At 53.9% G+C, this 20,232-nt stretch overlaps 1 protein-coding gene across 17 annotated transcripts in view; it reads right to left on the bottom strand.

The window, feature by feature from the left end:
* Positions 1 to 36: 36 nt before the first annotated feature.
* DENND1A (DENN domain containing 1A) overlaps positions 37 to 20,232 on the bottom strand; it is a 472,628-nt gene continuing 452,432 nt past the window's right edge. For 14 of the 17 annotated variants that reach the window (XM_088793184.1, XM_088793181.1, XM_088793183.1 and 11 more), the window contains 3 exons: positions 7,045 to 7,173; positions 4,044 to 4,302; positions 37 to 3,026 (listed from right to left, as the gene is read on the bottom strand). In XM_088793184.1, the coding sequence (XP_088649310.1) occupies positions 1,854 to 3,026; positions 4,044 to 4,302; positions 7,045 to 7,173 (1,561 nt within the window). In that variant the 3' untranslated portion in view covers positions 37 to 1,853. The remainder of the gene's footprint in view (positions 3,027 to 4,043; positions 4,303 to 7,044; positions 7,174 to 20,232) is intronic. The other 3 variants (XM_088793185.1, XM_088793187.1, XM_088793188.1) reach the window with 1 other exon arrangement.

Here is a 20,232-nt window from a genome sequence, read left to right as displayed (position 1 = left end):
CCCGAGACCTTCCTCAAGGACACAGGGATACCAGCCTTCTCCCCAAGAAGAATTTATTGAACGCACACACAAAATTCATCCTTGTGTTTGCTGATTCAGTCTGGCAAGAGGAGACCGCAGTGCCACCTGCCCCCAGCATAGCAGGGAGACCACAGGGTGGGCCCGCTTCCCTGCAGCCACCCAATACCCCTGGACTGACCCTGCCCACCAGCTGGGCTGTCCCATCCCCCATGGGTTCAGGAGTCTGTCCAGGATGGGTAGAACTGCAATCTGTATGGAAACACCAGAGTGTCCTGGAAGGACCCACACGGCCCAGACGTGACGTGCCTCCCACCCCTCTCCCAAACAGCCAGAGAACAGTCCCGAGATTTAGAGGGAAGATGTGCCTGAGGGGCCATGACTGACTCAGGAGCTGTGTGCTGGGCCAGCAGCGTGTCAAACCCCGTGTCACACCCTATGTTGGAGCGAACCTCAGAGCCAGCCCTCCAGGTCTCACTGACCTGGACACGGGGTGGCCTCCCAGCCCCTCAGACACTGACAAAGCTCCCTGGGGTTCTGGGGACCTCCAGGGACCCCTTTGCCCCATCAGCACCTCTCAGACTGTGACCATTCACAAATAGGAAATGAGAAATCAGGTCAAAATGCTCACAATTTCCTGCATGTCTCAGATGGTTGTTTTCTTAAATGGTTGGGCCATATTTCAATTTGGTTTATTGAAAGGAGTCAATTTCAAGATTCATCAAATCAATAAAGTAAAAAGGAAAAGAAAGATAAAAGAAACAGTAACAAAACATTTCAATTTAGCTTTGGTGACGTTGGCCTCAGGAATTTCTTTGCTGGCGATAAGATAATCACAGGCCAGGGGGGCAGGGAGGGGTGGCTCCTAGCCCTCCTGCCTCCAGGCTGCAAGAAGCCAAGCCTGTCCGCTCCCCCGCGGTCTGGAGAAGGGGCTCAGAGCCCAGTGCCTTCCTGACCCAGGGGCCCAGGCAGCTGGAACTCCTGAGTCAGTCTGTGGCGTGAAGCTGGCCTCCCAGTTGGAACCTGGGTGCCTGCTGCTTACTTCTGTCCCATCCATCCCACGCAACAAGACGCTGAACCCCATTTGACAGAAACACGGGAGACCAGGAGAGCCCAGACAATGGCCTGGCCCCAGCCTCCGAGGCACTCAGGCTCACCTGTTGCTGTATTTCCCTCTACAAATCGCAGGTGCTGGCGCTCCCAGCACCCAAGCAGGGCTGGCAGGGCGAGGTTTGGCCACCACGCGGGATCTCAAGGATCCCTCAGCCCCTAAATGCCTACCCAGCCAGAAAGCTGAAGTTTGGGGGTGGGGTGAAGACTCACAAAGGAGTATTGCTAGAGAGGGTTGGAAACGCCTCTCCAGGTGGTCCTCCAGCCCGGGAGGGGCTCCTTACTTCAAACTCTGTGTGAGTCTTGTGCTCACACCGAAGGTACCAGTGACACCTGTGTCCATCGAGGTGGGGTGTCCAGGGCTGTGCTGCAGTCAGCACAGGGGGCAGGGCTCAGAGGAGAGGCCCCGAGGAGGTTTCCAGGGGGAAGGTGGGTAGGGCTGGTCTGGGGCGATCGCTGGCCCAGTTGACCTCTTTAGTGCAAAACCCAATGGGTGCTGGGGAGGGGTGGTGGTGGGTGGGACGGGCCCCCGGAACTGGGTCGATTCCCAGACCAGAAGTGGTGCCATTCTCCAGCAGCCAGACCTCAGACATGAGCAGTATGGAGGGGGCGGGGGGCGGCAGAGAGGGTCCCACCCCTTCCCACCAGGAACCTGGGCAGCAACAGTGGCAGGGGAAGCAGGGCCGGCTTGCAGCCGCAGGGGTGCGCAGCCCTCAGTGCCTGGCTCACTCAAAGGTCTCCCACTGCTTCCTGAGCTGCTCCACTGAGCCCGGGGCTGGGGCCGGGCTCACGTCTTGCTTGGTTTTCCGTAGCAAATCTTCAAAGGGGTCTCTGGCCTCTTGAGTAGCAGAGGGCTGCAGTGCTGGCTCCAGGCCCTGTGAGGGCCTGGATGGAGGGAGGGGGACGTCTCCAGGCCTCAGGACCAGGCCCTGCTTGGCCTCGGCAGCCCTGGCACTGGAGCGGACCAGGGGCAACGTTCGGATCCTTGAAGGGGCGACAGCTGGGGGGCCCAGTGGCTGCAGGGGGCTGGTGTGGGCACCCATGGGCATCTGGCCAAAGAGGTTGGGCATGGAGAGGGCAGACAGGTTGGGCTGAGATCTGTGTGGGGCACAGAAGCCAGAATTGGACAGCAGGAGGCTGGGGGCAAAAGCTGGCCCCAGGGAAGCAGGAGGGGCCCCAAAAGGCCCGGCCGGTGTGGAGACCAGGGACATGGCAGGCAGTGCTGCTGGCATAGATGGGACAAACGGATTGAGGGATGGCTGTGGAAATGGGGTGGGGGTCCCCACGGGGGGAAAGCTGAACTGGGGGGTAAATGGGGGGGCTACATTTGGGGCTGTAGGGACTGGGGGAAGGGTACTGCCAGACCAGGCTGTGTGAAGTGGGTCCAGGAGGGCCAGCAGAGCATCACTGCTAGTGGCCGCAGCTCCTGGGCCCAGGCTGAGTGGCTGGAGCAGTTCGGTGCTGCCTTGGGAGGCGGCGCTGGGGAACGGGGCAGCGTGTGTTTCCTGCTCGGCCGGCAGCCATTCTGATGAGAAGTCACCGAGGGCGGCACCAGCAGCCTGCAGCTTGGCCGGGCGGGCGGTGGGAGGTGGGGGCACGATGCCCAGCTCCGGAGTCTTCCTGCCCTGGGGCCGGGGAATGGTGATGGTGCCCGGAGTGGGGGTGGGTGCCACTTCCTTGTCGCTGAGGTTTAGGGTGCTGTCCCGGTTGTGGAGCCGGCGGGGCAGGGCCGGGGAGTTCCCGAGCAGGGCGGAGGGCTTCTCGGGAGAGATGGCCAGGGGCTTGCTGCAGATGGCCATGTCGTCCTGGCCCAGGCTCCAGAGCTTGTTGTAGGGGTGAGCGAGCTTCAAGGCCATCGGCATCCCGCGGCTCCTGTCACTCCTGCCCAGGTCCAGCCTCTGTGGGAGGGAACCAGGGAGGCAGTGACCACAGGCTCTCCTGGGAGGCGGCACATACCCACTCCCAAGCCCCACCTGGGAGCTGGGCAGGTACCAGGATTTTGGTGCCAGGCGTGTGGCTGATCAGCCCCCGGGCACTCAGAGCAGCGGGTGGCTCTGCCCAGGTCTGTCTGGACTCTAAGCCCAGGTTGTCCTCACTGTGTGGCACAGGGACTCCGGAGAAAGCCCCTGTCCTTTCATACCAGTGTTGCCGAGTAGTTTTAGGAAAAGGACTGTTTACTGACCATCTATTGGCCGGGCCCTTTTTATTTTTCAAAGCATGTGGGCACTTTCAATCACCTCTGAGTGAGCCCAAGCGGGCGAGGGAGGCTCATGGCCTGGACGGAGGCACACTGGCTGGGGAGGAAACAGGACGGTCCCAAGTCCCCGCTCCGCCACTCCCAAGCACTGTGACCTGGGCCCCACGCCCCCTCTCTTGGCCTGAGGGGTACACGGAGTCATATGGCAGCTTTGTGAGTTTCACAGTGTGACCCAGTGCTTCCAGTCTCAGCCCCCACTTGCAAGTGAAGAAACAGACAGAGGGCAGGTGATAGACTGGAAGTCACAGTGCAAGGTCATGGAATCCAGAACCCAGGAATTTTCACTCAGAGTCCCTCCACGGACACTTCTTTGGTGGGGTGGGAGCAACCCCAGATCCGCCAGGGGTCAAAGCCCTGCCTGGGGGTCGGGCTGGGAGTCCTGGGAAAGTGGCGGAACACCAGTCCACCTCTCTCTGATGCACGAATGGAAGTGGGGGCAGATTTCCAGCAGGTCTAGCACCTTCTCCAGTGACCACTGAGAGGGAGGTCTGGCCACTGGCCTGCCTGGCAGGGTTTGCAGTCAGACTGACCTGAGCATTGGCTGAGGACCTTGGAAAAGTCGCTGTTTCTTCCTTGGTCTCTTTCACTGTCACATGGTGGTCCTGCCCCGTGTGGAAATCCCCACCCGAAGAGGTGCCCACCCCTGGCCACACCATACCTGATAGTCAAAGGTCCCTGGCTGTTCCCTCAGATCTTTTGGGGTCCGAAGGTCCTCCAAGCTCTTGGCCTGGCCCAGTGGCTGCAGTGGGCCTGCCATGTCCAGACTGCTGAAGACATCTTCCAGGAGATTGATGCTGGCAACCCAGTCAGGGGGAGCTGCGGCAGGGCCCCCGGGCTCCCGCGCTCGCTGCTCTGGGCTCTTCGTTTCATCGCCATCTGCACTGTCAGACTCCTTGAGTGTCCGATATGGCTGTGGCCTGGGAGGAGGCAAAGCAGGCTGGATTCTCCCACCCAGAGCCTCCGAGAGACGAGCAGGCAGCCCCCACCCCTGAGAACTTGCAGGCCTTGAGGAACATACCCAGGAGCCTTGGGGTCAGGAGTGTCCTGGGGTCCCTGAGCGCAGGAGTCTGCAGCAGCACTCTGACAGACCTGGGGCTGAATCTGGGTTCTGCTGCTCACTGGTAGGACCTCGGGCAAGTCACTTTGGCTCTAACTTGCACTGGGGGCACTTAGTTCCTCCCAACCACAGGACCCATCAGATAACTGGCTAGTGGGTTCACAAGTCATTCAAAGAAGGCACGAGGAACGGGACAGGACAGGACAGGGAACAGGCAGGTTCCTAAGTCCACCCTCTGTAGTCTGACCCCCCATGGCAGTCACGTTCTGGGAACAGCTCATGGGAACTGAGCTGGGGAAACTCCCTAGCACACCCCAGAATCCACAGAGGGAACCATCTGGGCCTCATCCTATGCTGACTTTGGTTCTAGCTCTGGTCATGCCATCGCCTGCTGTGGGATCTTGGGCAAGTCATTTAACCTCTCTGAGCCCCAGCCACACCCCTTGCAGGGGATAGCGGGCATTAAATGAGCAGACTCCGTGCTTGGTGCACAGCGGGCATGCAAAGGCTAACAGCATTCTGTATATTCATGCACCAAATCCTTGCAGCCGAGACTCCGAGATGCTGTGCAGGTGACAAAGCGTTCTTTTCTGACAAGCCTGAGCCCCAGGGCACCACTGCGTACTTGGAGAATGCTGCTGGATAAACCCTGACCTCTAGTGGAGCCTGGGCCAGAGCAGCTTCCCACCTCCTCTAACCAAGAGGCTGGGGCTGGCTGAGGCCCCTGGGTCAGGCAGAAACTGCCTGTGGCTCTGGTGAAGTAAGGGAAGGCTGCCACCTGCTGGTCAGACACTCCTACTTTATAGATGAAGAAACTGCCGGCAGGAGACTGACAGTAGAGGGAGAGGGCTCAGTGAACAGAGGACTCTTGGCAAGGACTTCATTAACCTGAGGTATCTCGCTGAAGCAACACAAGCTACCCATGAAGCAGACACACACCCCTACTTTATAGATGAGGAAACTGAAGCTCAGAGAGGCTAAGTAACTTACCCTATGTCACACAGCACCTGGCAAGAGGGGAAATGGAAGCCAAGTAGGAGAGACTTCAACAGGCCCTCACTCGCTGACTAAACCATCTGTACAAGGGACTGAAGCCCCTTTAATCAAATTCGAACACAATGAAGGAGATAGAAGAAACTCAGATGTGCTTCTTACATTTAAGGAACTAGTATTCATTCAAAAGCCATTTTGTTTTGATTTAAGATGGGCCAGTTCTTTTGTAAACACACACGCACACAAAAGCCTGTACTTTTCATAGGTCATGGCTATAGGAGTGAGCACTGTATTATTCAAATACTTAAGGTAGCAATTAATTAAAACAGGATGTGACCTGCTGGATTCTGTGCTGGGGGGAGTCCTTGGACGTCACCCAGAGTACCTTACCTGCAAAGGGGTGTTAAGTTGATATATAAACATTTCTATTCCAATGACTCTATCCTTATTTTAATAGAAGAAATAATAAGTGGCACATTAAGGCTATGATATCATAGATATTATTGCTTAGGACAAGGCTAATTTTTAAAAGTTTCAAAAGAAAAGATTCAACATATATAAAAGGTGGCATGTGAAGCTTGGGCCATACTGACTTAGGCCACCACCTGCTAAATGAGGACACCAGGAGTGGATCGACTTGCTCATGGTGACAGGTCAGCTGGTGGCAGAAAGGGCCAGAACCTCCTACCCCGAGGGGGCAGCAGCGGGAGTGGAGCTGTGGGGGTTTATTAGGTGCCCCAAGGAACCCACGGCCCGGAGGAGGGGCCTGGGGGCAGGGAGATGGAGGGGAAGAATCCCCTCTGCTGTACAGGCTGTAGCAGTTCACTCCCCAGAGGTTTGCTGTGGGCCCCTTGAAAAGGCAGTTCCCTTCCCTCAAATGCTCCCATTAAAACCATGACAACCTTGTTAACAAGTAAACACAGACAAACGCTGTCCCTTTGCTCACTCCCAACTCTCAAAACATGTGAGTGGAGGGGCAAGAACTAGCAAAAAAAGGGAACTAGAAAAGCTTAATTTTGGGGGAGTGGCTGGATTGTGGTGAGCCTTCATTTTTATTTCAGTTTATAATTAGCATGAGGCTTAGGCTAAAAATAATAATGATAAAAATTGTTCTAAAGTCAGGCAGATCAATAAAACACTAGGCTATGCCAGGATTAATACACACATCCCACAGCAGCAAGTTTTTCTCTTTTAAAACTTAAAACCTTACACTCCGTCCCCATGGCTTCCCAAGATGTGCTGGGATAAAGAACTCGGGCGTCGCCGACCAGGCTAATTGTAGCCACCAATTCCAGCAACAATCAAGTGCATTTTCCCTGTTTAAGGAAAGGGACCAGGGCTCCTGTCTCACAACTTCAGAGCCCTGTCGCTCTTGTCACCTCACTACCGTCACAGCCTCTGTGAGGCCAGCAGAATGAACGCCTGAGAAGAGGCTCACAGAGGTGCTGTTCTCCCTGCAAGGTGGCGCTGGGGCACTGGAACGCAGCAGCTCTAGACACCGCCCCCTCCCCCCATGCAAGGGCCAGCAGCACTGGCCACCCTCTCCCCCCAAGAGGCCCCGGGGAGTCACCAAGCCCAGCTCAGGGAAATGGAAGGAGGAAGGAGAGACCATTCAAAGGGAGTGGAGAAGAAAAAACTTTCAGTGAAGCCAGAGCTCGGGCCCTCTTCCCGCTGGCATTCATCGTCAGAGGAGTCTTCGGAGAGGAAGACCGCATAGTGTCGCAAGGGCTTTACCAGGCTGAGGCAGAGGAACACAAGAGAGAAGAGAACAGTTAGGAGGCGCCCTCAGAACTCCACGTGGTGGGGTGGGGAGGAGACCTTTGGGCTCATGGCGGGCCCTGGCCTCCCTCTGCCCGCCGTGGGTGGAGGCGTCCCGGAGAAGGCCAGGCGGCATGGAAGGCCCAACGGGCCCCACAGTGAGGAAGCTGGTCCCAAATGGAAAAGAAACTGAGTTTGCCACGGGTGTCAAGAGCCTGAAACACAGTCATTTGTGACCTGGTAGTCCCACTTCCATTTAGCTAACCCTAAGTATAGCGAGGGATTATGCACAAAGGTCTTCCTCACTGCTATGTTTATAATATTAAAACATGAAACAACCTAAACTTCCAGCAACAGGGAGCTGGTAAAGCGAATTATGGTACAGATGGCTGGATATTATCCTCCCATTAGCTTCAATGTTTACACAGGAAAACCTAAAACTCAGGATGCAGAATTGCAATTATACCACAGTCTCTCTCATCTACTTACAGAAAAATACATAGAAGACTACAAAACTATGTGCCTAAATATCAACAACAGCTAGTGGGAGTATGGGTGACTCCCCCCACCCCTCTTTATTTTTCTGTGTCTTCTATGTTTTCTACAATGTGCGTATCTACTCCAATAATCAGGAAAAAACAAAAAATAAAGTTAGGGAAGAAAGTGAGCCTGTGGAAGTGCACTCATGAGAAGGCCCTTTTCTGATTAGTGGCCACTCTCTGGTGTCTCCCTCAGATGCCTCTTCAGAGAGTCTTTTTCATCTGTGATGCGGAAATTAAATATTCATTGTTATAAAAAATGCATCTCCCTTGTCAGCCACCTGTGAGCTCTGCCTCTATAAACACAAACACGCACACGGCCCAGAGGAACCCCCGCACGCCGGCTGCTATGAATTATACACTGACCAGGGTCCATGAGAGGCCTGTGCTTAGAGAGGGGAGCTGGGTCCGGTGGACCTCAGTTCAAATCCCAGCCCCGTGGCTTCTGTTGAAGCGCATGGCTGCAAGCGGGCAGCCCACACCTCCGCCTCCGACAACAAACGTAGACACACGTGGCGAGGATCCCTGGAGACGAGGGTGAAGTTTGGGGAGAGGGTGGGTAGGAGACACTGAAGAGCCTGAGGGGTGCTATCTCCTCTCCCCACACCCCCGGCCAGAGCAGTTTCCTTTCTTTGCTTTATATGATGCCATTCCTTCCAGGTTTAGTTTTAGGAAAAAGCAACATGTCCAAACAAAGTACCTGGGAACCATGGCCGGGGGCATACCTGTTGCCCGCCTGGGGACTGGGGCAGTGGATTGTTACTGGCCTCTGTTACGATCTGCCATCATGGGGGCTAAACCAATTGTTACCCAAGAATACGCTGTTCTTTCAAAAGTAGAACCAGGGCTGGCTGCCGGGCGGTGGAGCTCTCAGCAGCCTCACACATGAACCCCTGCATTTCCTTGCATCCTCCCCGGAAGTTAGCCAGGCAGAGCTTTGCCCTGTACTGCAGTGGGGGTTGAGGCGCAGAGAGGGGACCCCACTTGCCCAGGGTTGCACACAGGGAGGTAGGTGGTGGGTGGGCCCCGGGGCTCCTCTCCTCTCCCAGGCCACCTTGCTGGACCAGAGTGCGTCAGCCCAGGGGGGCACATTTTCCTCTGGACTTGGGAGGGCAGGAAGATTTCATTTGCCAAAATGTGCACTGGCCACCCTCGGGACAAGGCTGCCTGGCTCCTCCACTGTCACCAGGACACAAAACAAGGCAGAAGGGCCACTCTCCACACAGTGCCTGGACCCCCATTCCGAGTCAAACCCGACCTTGTCACTCTCCTGCTTAACACCTGCAGATCTGCTGCTCTGAAGCGAGATTTAGCGGCAACTGTTGTGTGGTGAGTAAACCCGCTGAGTAAAGTGTTAGGAATAATAACTTTCAGACGTTGGCAGAATGACTTCCTAGGTGGGCAGTGGTGAGGGCTGCAGAGCAGCAGTGCCAAGTCCGAGCTCCAAGCAGGGCAGACACCGAGCGGCACACCTGGCCCTGGCCACCTGTGTGCGCCGCCTCCTGCCCTGCCCCCGCCCCCTGCCTGCTGTCTCTGCCTGGTGCGCTGACTGCTCTTCAGTCTTGAAGACCCAGATGAATGGCACGTCTAGAAAGCCTTCCTGGAGTTCCCAACTGGCATCTGCTCCCTGGATGGTTAGTGTCTCCTTGGCTGCATGTTTTAGCACGTCATTGAGACTACTTGATCTCTTGTAATTCTACTTCTGAGGTGGGCTCCTCAAGGGCAGGCGCCTGGCTCATTCCTCTCATTGTCCCCACCTGGGGCACAGTATTGATGCAATGGAAGTCTGTCGGTCGAATGAATGGAAGGCAGTGTCTGTGGAGACAAGGTACCCACTCAACTCCCCCATCTTCCTGGAGTCCCAACACAGTATGTGTCTCTCCCATCAGCTTGTAACTGGTCTCCGCTGAGTTCCTCATCTGTCCTGAGACACTGAGATCCAGAGGGTGGGACCACATCGGAGGGGTGGGTCAGGCACAGGGGCAGGTGCGAGTCTCCGGAAAGTGTTTACAATAATACCCACACGTAAGCAATGATGCCAACAGCCGAGCAGGAAGGTATCTCTGTACTGATTTTACAGAGGATGAGATTGTCATTAGTCCATCTGTCCAGCCATGCACCCAACCAAGAGGCACTTCCTGAGTGTTTGTTGTGAGCACACCGTGTTAGCTGAGCATTAGGCGTCACGGGCGAAGGAGAGAAATGTGACAAGTGACCTGGCCGGGAAGTGGCGAGCAGGGGTTCCAGCTCAGGGCCCCCACTTTCCTGTCAGCCGGGCTGGAGGCAGATGTATACGTGGGGACACACCTCTGCTTGGGGCTCTTGGGTGGCCCTCCAATCTATCTCGGATGCCTTTCCAACACCCATGCAAGCACGGCCTCCTCCCTGGCTTTGACAAGAAAGCAGACATCACAGCTTGGCATTCCACCTGCCAGGGATGTCTGGATTCACACAAGAGCAAAGAGCCTTTGTGCTGGACTGGACCTTGGCTTTGGCAGCTCATGTCACTGTCAAAATGCAGTGGCTCCCCACACTGTGATCACAGAGGGGCGGAGCTAGGGAGCGGGAAGAGGGGGAGCTGCGATTTCCAGCTCTGTCGCTGGCTCTCCTGGCCAGGCCAGGCTGCGCGGGCAGTGGCTCCAACAAGAGGCCCTGGATGTCTCCTGAACACAATGTCTGTTTCTCAAGAGTGACAGAGCAACCAGATGAGAACTTGGCCGCGTGGTTTGGTCAGAGTTCCTTCAGGTCCAGGCTTTGGGCCACACAGGTGACGACGATGACACTGGCAGGACTCACAAGGGTTGGGCTCAATGCTGTCTGTACAGTTCCTCATTAATTCCTTATCACATCCTCATTTTTCAGATAAAGAAGCCAAGGTTCAGAGAAGGGGAGTCACTTGCCCAGTGTCACACAGCAGCTCAAGGTAGAGCTGGGAATCTGCATTTCCTGACACTAAATCACGTTGGAATCCTGCCTCTTCAGTTCTGGGGATCCGAAACAATGAAACGAGGCATAGGGCGCTTCCCCTCCCACTTATAACAAAAGGTGAGATTTCAAAATAAACTTATTTAAATTCAACTGCTCATGTTCTCCCATGAAACATACAGTCAGATATTTGTCAGAGATAAAGGATGAACCGTCGAAAACGTCCAGGTTTAAATTTTTTATTAGCTTAAGGCAGAATGTGAAATAAAAAAAAAAAGTGTACCTCTTCCCTCATTAACCCAATTCAGCTACTACCCTGCAGTCTGCCACCCACCACTTGCCTGGATTTTATTATCCACAAAGAGCTGTCTGTGAGAAGGCAGGTCATGGTGAACTTGGCTACTCAGCGAGGGCTGCTGGCGTCTTGGCGAGAAAGAAAGGCCCGCTGTCCATCACCGTTCAGACCCCATCATCTCCCATGGCTGCTCCCGCCTCTGCCCACCTCTTCTCGGCACGGAGTTCCCATGCAGATGACTTCCCGAACCCTTTCTAATGTTTGGTTTAACGTGTCGCCGGTTAGCGCGCGCGTGTGACAGTGGTGACAGGCGCGGCTGTTCCTTTTTAAATACCATGTCAGAGACACAGCGTCAGGAAGCGAGGACGTGCTCTGTGGCTCTCTGCCGTGCCGGGATCGCATGGGCTTATTTTTTAATGAGGAAGATCTGCATCTCGAGAGTTTTCTTCATGTGTCACATCGCGTGGACAAATCAGCAGCACGTCACGCTGGCCCAAAATGAAATGCTGACAAATGTAGATATTTCAAATTTAATTGACATTTAAATGTACTTGAGATAAAGAAGGGAAAAAAATCAGCAAGGACTTGGTCTCCGGAGGTAACGAGGGGAGCTGGTGACCATTTTTTAAAGGATCATTTCACTCTAGCACAAAAGATCTTTACTTTGTAAATGTGTTGGCCGCTCTGGCGTCTGGATTACGTAGCTCCTGTAGGCTGATGAGCAGGGACAGTCCCCAGGAGGCGTCTGTCCAGCCAGCCCTCTACCATCCCCACTTCCTAGCCAGATGACCTTGGGAAAGTCATTTTACATCTCGGAACCTCAATTTCTTATCTGTAAAATGGGAATTCTACAGCCTTCCTGATGATCTTATCAGAAAAGTTGAATGAAAATATTTGTAAAGGGCTTTGCATAACACCTACTGCATAGCGAACACTCAACTGCTATCCATATGCCACATTCCCCTGCTAACACATACATTCTGGGCTTTTGCGTCCTGTGCAGGTCTTCCCTGACTTCAAACACCTTCCCAGTTAGGGTTACTGGTCCCCAGCTGGGCATACCCTAGCACATCAGAATCATCTGAGTGAGTCCCATGCTTTCCCCTCCATCACCGGGACACAGGGCCAACACTGCAGACCACACCTCAGCATGCGCACAGGTTAGAAAATAGAAAAAGGCTCTGAAGCAAGTCAGGAGGGGCTCTGGGGGAAACAAGCTCAGTGCTGGAGCTGCAGAACCAGCTCTGGAACTGCACTGAGCTCTTCCTATGTGACCCAGGCCAAGGGCTGGGGGTGTTCTCAGGGAGGAAGAACTGGAGACACATACTGTTTCCCCAAAAATAAGACCTAGCCGGACAATCAGCTCTAATGTGTTTTGGAGCAAAAGTTAATATAAGACCTGGTATTATATTTATTATATTATTATATTATAACGGGTCTTACATTAATTTTTGCTCCAAAAGACACATTAGAGTTGACTGTCCAGCTAGGTCTTATTTTCGGGGAAACACGGTATGCTGGATGGAGGGTCTTCACACTTAGTCCTATGTGATTATCTACTTAAAAACAGCAGCGAGGGAATCACTGCTGTCATGAGTTGCGATCACAATGAGAAGGTGTCTTCCTGTCAGGAGAACTGGTCCAAGTGTGAAAGCAGGTCCTTCCCATCCCACTGGGGACTTGTTCTGCCAGAGGGCAGCGGTGGGGGTGTACCTGGCTCACCTGGGAGGTGACATGGGAGCTGGGCTTTTAATCGTGAGTATGGGAGAGGCTGCACAACGGGAGGAGTGCGCACAGGGGGCTTGGGGCTGTGCAGCAGGTGGTGGAGGCCCTTGAACCTGCATGAGGGCTGACAGCCATGTGCAAGCTCAGGGGCTGGGCAGGCACCGGGGAGGCCTTCCTTGGCTTGGCTCTGATCTCCTCTCTTGGGTTGACGGTGCTCTTTGCCCTTCCAACCTTCATCCATCCATCCATTCAACTACTTATCAACCTGTATGTTCATTCATTTATTCCTTCTTTGAACAAAAATCACTCGTATCAATTCACACGCCTACATCCAGGCCACCAGGTGCCCTGAGAAGTCCTTCCCAGGCCACCAGGTGGACACCCCCATAGGCGGAGAGGCTCAAGCACAGGATGGGGGCTTTGCTCCACTTTCCCAGTCTTCAAGATGGGGTGGGGACACCTTGGGGGCACTTTCCCTATGAGGAAGAGACACTGTGAAGAAGAACTGTCCTTCATCCCTAAGTGGCCTCTGCTGGCTATGAGACCCCGCATCATTTCTGTGGCAGAAGTGGTGGTGGTGGGGGGTGCGTCTGGCGAGAAAGCAGTGGGCGAGGACGTGGGACCCAGCAGACCCAGGGTCGTTCCACTGGCTGCTGCAGCCTTGGTTCCCTCATGGTGGAGCAGGCTGACAATGCCTTCACTTGGAAGACTGTGGGGTGTGGGGGAGGTTCACCAAGACGACATAGGGGCAAGTTCTGGGCCGGAAACAGGCACGTGAGAAATGGCGACATGCCAGCTGTAATAGGGAGGGGGCTCGGTCACAATGGCACAGCCTTTTAGAGGTGACTGAAATCAGTTATGTCTTGAGGACAGACACCCTTCCTAGGGCATCCTGAAGGCTTGGTTGTCCAGTTGGAAGTAACTGCCCCGATTGTGACAGACCCTGGGAAAAGTCCTTCCCTCCGAGTGGCCGGCAGAAGTGGTTGGAGACAGAGGGCCTGTTTTCCTGGGCTGCTGCACACCCCTGGGGGCTCCCTGGCAGTTCCTGCTTTTCCAGTCCGGGCTCAGCTCCATGTCTGGCTTCTGGCTTGGCTTCGTCCCCAGGGCCCAGAACCCACTGTTGGAGAGGGGAGGAGCCCGAGTCAGGTCTGGAGCCTCTCGCCTTGCTAATTGGGTCTGTGGCCTTCTGCTCGGGTGTTTGGACTCTTAGCCGCTCAGGGAGTGGGTCCTGGCAGCCTGCCAGGGGGTAGTACGCAGACAGCTGCCCTTACCCCCTGGGGTCCAGGGCCCAGCTGGCATCTTGGAGACTTTTTCCTGGGGCCGATCGCAGTTTCTGGCAACTAGAGGGCCAGGGCAGGGGGTGGGATGCTGGTAGCTTCATGTTCACATCCTAATCACACCTGGCACATAGCAGGTGCTCTTTACACATCTGAGGCTGTTAACTGACACCCCTCCCCCATCTCCAGGGGATTGGGCTGTAAGCTTCAATCTGCCGTCAGTGCTTCTGTTGTTCAGTCCTTTGTAAACATCCCTGAACAGAGGTCTGGGCTGGGCTCCGGTCCGGGAGTTAAGTACACCTGGCTCTGACCTGGAGCTCACAGACTCTTGGCGTGTGTGTTGTGTGTGCGCACACCTTCATGTGATGTGAAAACTACAACATGGTAGGTCAGTGCTACATCAGGGGAAACCCAGGGAATTTCGGGCGTGGGATGGGGGAACCTCTGATCGTTGAGGCCGCAGCAGTTGCTGCAGGAGATGGCAGAAGGGGAGACTGGCTACCTTAGGACGCTAGTGAGGCTCCTGCAGGCAGGTTCTCAAGTCGTGTTCCTTGGAATGTTAATAGGCATTGTGTTTTAAAAACGAGGGCAAAGAGACTTACCCAGGGTCTGCCCCAGGCCTGTCAGGTGCCAAAGCCCTGCCATGCACCAGGCCACCATCCCAGCAGAGCTGACTGACCACACCCCAGGGGCAGCTCTGGGTTTGTACAGGAGGGAAAGCGGCTCTCCCCTCACTGTAGCCACCGCTTGAGGAGGCCGGGGGTGGAGCAGCACAAAATATCAGTTTTTTTCCGGAGCATGTGTGCAATGGGCCTGAAGAGATACAACTGCAAAAGACCGGGTCTTTGGGCAGAGCTCTCTCTAAATCCTTCTGGCAGCTTCTTCTGATCTTATTTTAATTTTCTGAGGCTTTGGGTGCTGGGGTCATGCAGTGCAATCAGATGATCAGACTCTCCAATTCCTAAGCAGCATGGGCCGGCCGTTTGGTGTACAGACTGTTTGCCCAGCCAGTGCACCCTGCAGAATTTCTCCTTGGCCAGAAGGATTTCTAACGCCAGCCACACATTCCTCTGGGCCCCCCAGATGCAGATTCCCAGGGAGCCCACAGTTGGGGTAGGAGTGTAAAATAGTACAATTCTTTTAGAAAGTTATTTAACAACATGGAGCAGGAATCTGCCTCTATTACTGGTTTAGGGTACAGGCTCTGGCGTTAAAGAGACACATTTGAAGCTCAGCTCTGCCACTAACTAGCTGTGTGAGCAAGGGCGGTAACAACGTCTCAGGGTCTCAGCTTCTATAAAATAGAGCTTATGATACCTACCTCCCCATCCCAGATTTCTCATGAGGATTGAAGGAAACGGTGTGTGTAGAGTGCTTAGCACGCGGTTCTCAGTTAATGGCAGCTGTTAATCATTCCATTTCTTATTAGGATGTAAAGTAAGAAATGTTTGGAGGACAAGAACATTTACTCTGGCATTTTTCGTATTAGCGAAAACCTGGACAATCGACAGACCCGATGTGACGGGCGTGAGGAGGTAGGCCGTGCACATACCCCCAGTGCAACCTTCCACAGTCCCCCAAAACGGGGGTTCCAAGGATTTGTGGCCAGTCCATAGGATGAGATACTGCAAGGAAGCTGCGGCTTTGCAGACAGATGTGGTAGAAAGACTGGAGGGGAATCTGCAGAAATGCTAATACCGTGTTTCCCTGAAAATAAGACCTAACCAAAAAATAAGCCCTACCATGATTTTTCAGGAAGACGTCCCCTGAACATAAGCCCTAATGTGTCTTTTGGAGCAAAACTTAATATAAAACCTGGTCTTATTTTCGGGGAAACACGGTAAGTATGGGATTCGGAATGAACTTGTCTCTTCCCAGAATGTTTATAAGGCTATCGGGTTATTTTTACAAACAAACAAAATTATTTGAAAAGAGCACATTTTGTGTGGATCTGACCAGAGGGGTGAGCATGGCAATACCTGTGGGCCTCTGGTGGCTGAATCTGGGCCTTTCTTACTTAGTACAATGAAACTTCAAAGAACCCGCCTGCAGCCAATCAAGACGCGTGTGGCTGGAGGGTGTTCTGTGTCTCACTTACGTGAGGTGCAACAGAGGTGTGTGGCTGTAAGGATTCCGACTCTGCAGCTGGTTGGGACTGGTGCATCCGATCCCAAGCCCCGTAGCCAGTAAGACGCAGAGGACAGCCTGACCCTTCTGGGTTGTGGAGAAGATTAAATAAGGTGGAGCCTGCATGTAACTATCTCCTCCCTTACTCTGTGAGGGCGACTGCTCCTGACCCCCACTGCAGTGAACGAACGACAGCCTGACAGAGAGACACACCTGGGGACCAGCAGCTCACTCCCTGCCTTTGGCCAGTGTGTGTGGTCCTGAGGGGCGGGCGGTACTGAACACAGTGCTGTCTTTTAGAGATGGTTATCGGCTCCTTCTAAGCATCAAGTTCCATGGAAAATCATCCTATACCTGACAAGCCGAAAGAAAAATAAGTCGGGGCCCGGTAGCCATGCACACTGTGGCTGAAACAACCAGGTGAGCCTCATCGCGCTCACCGTGGCCCCCATGGTCCTCGCCCCTCAGAATATAATCCTAATTAGCTTCCTAACAAAAAGCCTGATGGTACAGAAGAAACGACGAGGCCTCTGTCATCAGACAACTGGTCCCATCACTTTTTAGCCCTGAAACCTTGGCCAAGTTACTGAAAGTGTCTCTCTGAACCTCAGTTTCTCCATCTGTTAAGTGGGAAAGCCATCACCTATCCTTCACAATCTTAAGGGACATTCAGTAAATGTTGCTTTTCTTTCCTTCCTCAGGTAGAAACACTCGTGCACCAGCGGACACTGCTTCTTTGGCAGGAAGAGGACTGAACAGCTCTGGTCCCCAACTCCAGGGAACCAGAGAGAAAGGGTGGCATGCGGGACAAATCATCTTAGGACGTGGAGCTGTCTCTCTAGGCAAAGCCACACTGACAATGGACCCCCACGGCCAGCAGAGTGCAACTGAGAGAGTGAAATCGAGCAGCATACGGAGTCCTGGTCCTGCCCCTTTCGAACTGGATGACCCTGGAATACCGAGCAAATACATTTTCTGAGCCTGAGTTGCCATTCTGTGGGAGGAGAAATGAACAGCAGCCTAAGAGGGCCTAGAACATGAGAGGTGCTCGACTGCACTTGCTGCTGACTGGCCTCTGACCCTGAGCCAGGCTGCCTGATGCGGGCTGACCCTAACGCTTACCCTTGGGAGTGCGGGGGCATTCCACCGGCCCTGTTCTGAATACTGATGGAGGAGTTAGTCGTTCTTGAGGAGAAATAGTCACTGAATATCAATTAGCTAATGTCAACTGAAAAACGGAGGGAATGCTTTCCCGAGAAATATTTCTGAAGTGTTCTTCCCATTGCCATCAGATGGTTTTAAGGGGTAAGGACACTTATCATTGATTCAGGAAGAAAATCTAACAGGAAAAAAATTTCATTTTGGGAAAATGTAAGTCAACAAAAGAGTCAGCGTGGGGATTTTCTTTAAAGGCCTCCTTTTCAAAACTCAAACAAGCTGGCACTTAGTAGGTTTTCAAAGATATCTGCTGAATGAATGGGTGCACGAATGGACAGAAGGCCATCATCTGGAAAGGGAGAGACAGACTGCAATGGATGGACTGGCCAGAGAGCTGGCGGCCGATGCTTCTGGGCCTTGACGGTTTCCAGACACTGAGCTGCCTGCCGCTGGAGGCTGTGGAGACCGTCTTGTTCTTAACCAGCTCCATCTTGCTGTCCATGAAGTTACTTGTTTAACATGCGATTTGGACGTGAGAGTCGGGGCAAGAAGTCAGGAGGCCTGAATCCCTCCCTCAGCTTCAAAGATCCTGTATCTCCTTCGGCTACCCAAATCCTCTACGTTTCCGACACAGTCTGCTGGTCCCAGTGCTGACAGAGATCCGTGATTCAAGAAAATCCAGGCCATATTAAAGGGCCAGGCACTGATTCGTGCGCCCAACGTGGAACCACCCGCAACGACGGCCCATTAGGATCTGGTTCCTGCCTGCCGGCTTGTCTTCTCGTGTCTCCTAACACAATGCTGACAGATTGGTGGAGCTGGGTTCTTTCCTCCCTAGAACAATATTTTATGAGGAGTCTGTTTTATTAAAATATTTTCCGCTGGATGCTTCCTGTGTTTCAAGAACTTGGTCTTGCCAGCTGGAGTCGATGACAGTTGAGACAAACACATCCAAGTGCTGTTGTGACATGGCATTTGGAACTGGAGGAGCACACGGGTGGGGGGGGCGCAGCATGGGAAGAGACGCAAGAAAACACCCAGGATGCACTAGAAATGCCACTGATGTAATGGGTGAAAAGCCCCCATCCCCTCCAACCCCACCCATTAAAACAAATGTAAACAGAAACTCTTGGAACAATGTCCCCAAATGTACCTCTTTATCTCCTGGTGGGCTGGAGCCGCTGTGAGGTATGGTCACAGAGATCCTGTCATTGTTTTTCTATTGCTGCCAGTTTGCCACTAAACCAGCCCTCTGCTCCCACTGGGTCATTTCAACCCCACGTTTCCTGAACAGAAATCTAAAACAAAGCATGTTGCAAAAAGAACTAAAAAGTGATACCGACAGTCCTGGTCACAACCAGGAGGATGGGATCACCAGACACGGGCTCTTTGGCACACACCAGAGGCACCCCCACCACCGGGCTGGAGAAGCAGCACGGTGAGCAGGTGAGATTAGGAAGCCCAGCCTCTAATTGGGAACCACGAAACAGGTACTGCTGGTCTGTAGGACGTGAGTGGTGCTGTTGGTCTGGGGTGCTTTTGTGCCGTGCAAGGGTATTCCGGGTTCACATGTCAGTATCTACCGGCCCATGACCCTGTATCCCAGTGCAAGCCCGGTTTTAAAGAGGTGGCTTTAAAGAAAAGTGACTGATTTCATCCCCCCAAGGAGAAATCTTGAAGGTCTCAGGAACTCTGAAGCCATGCCCCATTTTCTCCACAAGGGGGCAATCATAATCCACGCCACTCACGGCCAGGGACTAGTTAGTCCTCCATATCCCCACAGTCCTATTGTCAGCAAAAGTTGAACCTATACCCAACTTCAGGTGTCCTCTCTTCCAAACTGTGCATAACCAAGCATCTCCCAAGACAGACACACACACACGTACTCTGTCTCCCATAGCTTTCTGCACAAGGCTTGAGGGCTGCCCGAGTAGGCTGGTTCTACGGCACAACAGCCTCAAGCAACAAGAACTGTAAACCCGAGAATCCTGGAAGAGCTGAGGTGTATCGCCACCTGGCTCAGGCCACAACTTGACACTGCAGAATCCTTTCTGCCCTTTGGTCCTTTGGGCTGGGGCCTGCAGTCTCTCTTCTTTCCCCGAGAACTCTCTGAAAGTGGTGCAGACATGAGGACTGCACCCCCCTCTTCACCCAAGGCACTTTAGGGCCCCTGGGGCAATGTTTTTGGCTCCCCAAACTACCCTAGACCAAGATGGATTAGTGGAGCCAGTGTGTAGCTGCTGAGCTGTCTGGGCAGAGCCCGAGGGCTGTGCGCCTTGGGGACAAAGGGGGAGCCCTGCATCCCTCTGATGGAAGCAGTGGTCCCTTCCGCACACAGGTGGTGTGTAGCCTGAAGCCTCACCCCAACCAGGCAGCTTAGCCTGGGGCCACTGCTTGTATACCTGCCTCACCATGTACCCCATCTATCCAATACCTACCCAACATCTACTCAGCAAGTGACTTTAAGGTGAGTCCTACGCCAGGTGCCTGCCCCGAGGACCTCTGGGTCCATGGGGAGGTAGAAAAGCAGGGCTGTAGTAATATCAATGCTATGGCACAGGGGAGCCAAGTGGAGGTGGGGCAGTGGGTTGGCCAGTCCTGTGTGTAAATCTGAGCTCTAGACCTCAAGCTCCCCGGCCTTAGGGAGGTGGCGGCCCTTGTTAAGTGGTCACCTCCTTGGCCAGGTTCCTAACTGTCTCCTGCTGACCTTGCATCTTCAGCCTGAGCAAAGGCCCGGTACCTTCTTCTGAGCCTAAGTACCCTCATTCAAAGCCAAGCCCAGGTGCCCAGCTCTTTGGCTTCTGGGGCCTCCCACTGGTGTGACCACTGGTAGCAGAAGCCGACGCTGAACATCAAGCCTGCTCCCGACTGACCACTCTGACACGCGCGCTCTGGGCTCCAGGGACGCCTTTCAAAGGCCAGGGCTACAGCGTGGGCGCCACAAAGCGCCAGCCCCATGGGGCTCTTGCAGACAGAGGGGAGGGAGCGATGGG

Source organism: Rhinolophus sinicus, chromosome 16, assembly GCF_057876585.1.
Source record: "Rhinolophus sinicus isolate RSI-liver-muscle chromosome 16, RSI-T2T, whole genome shotgun sequence".
Classification (NCBI taxonomy): domain Eukaryota; kingdom Metazoa; phylum Chordata; class Mammalia; order Chiroptera; family Rhinolophidae; genus Rhinolophus; species Rhinolophus sinicus.
Note: the sequence above shows the minus strand (reverse complement) of the source record. Positions and strands in the feature narration are given on the sequence as shown.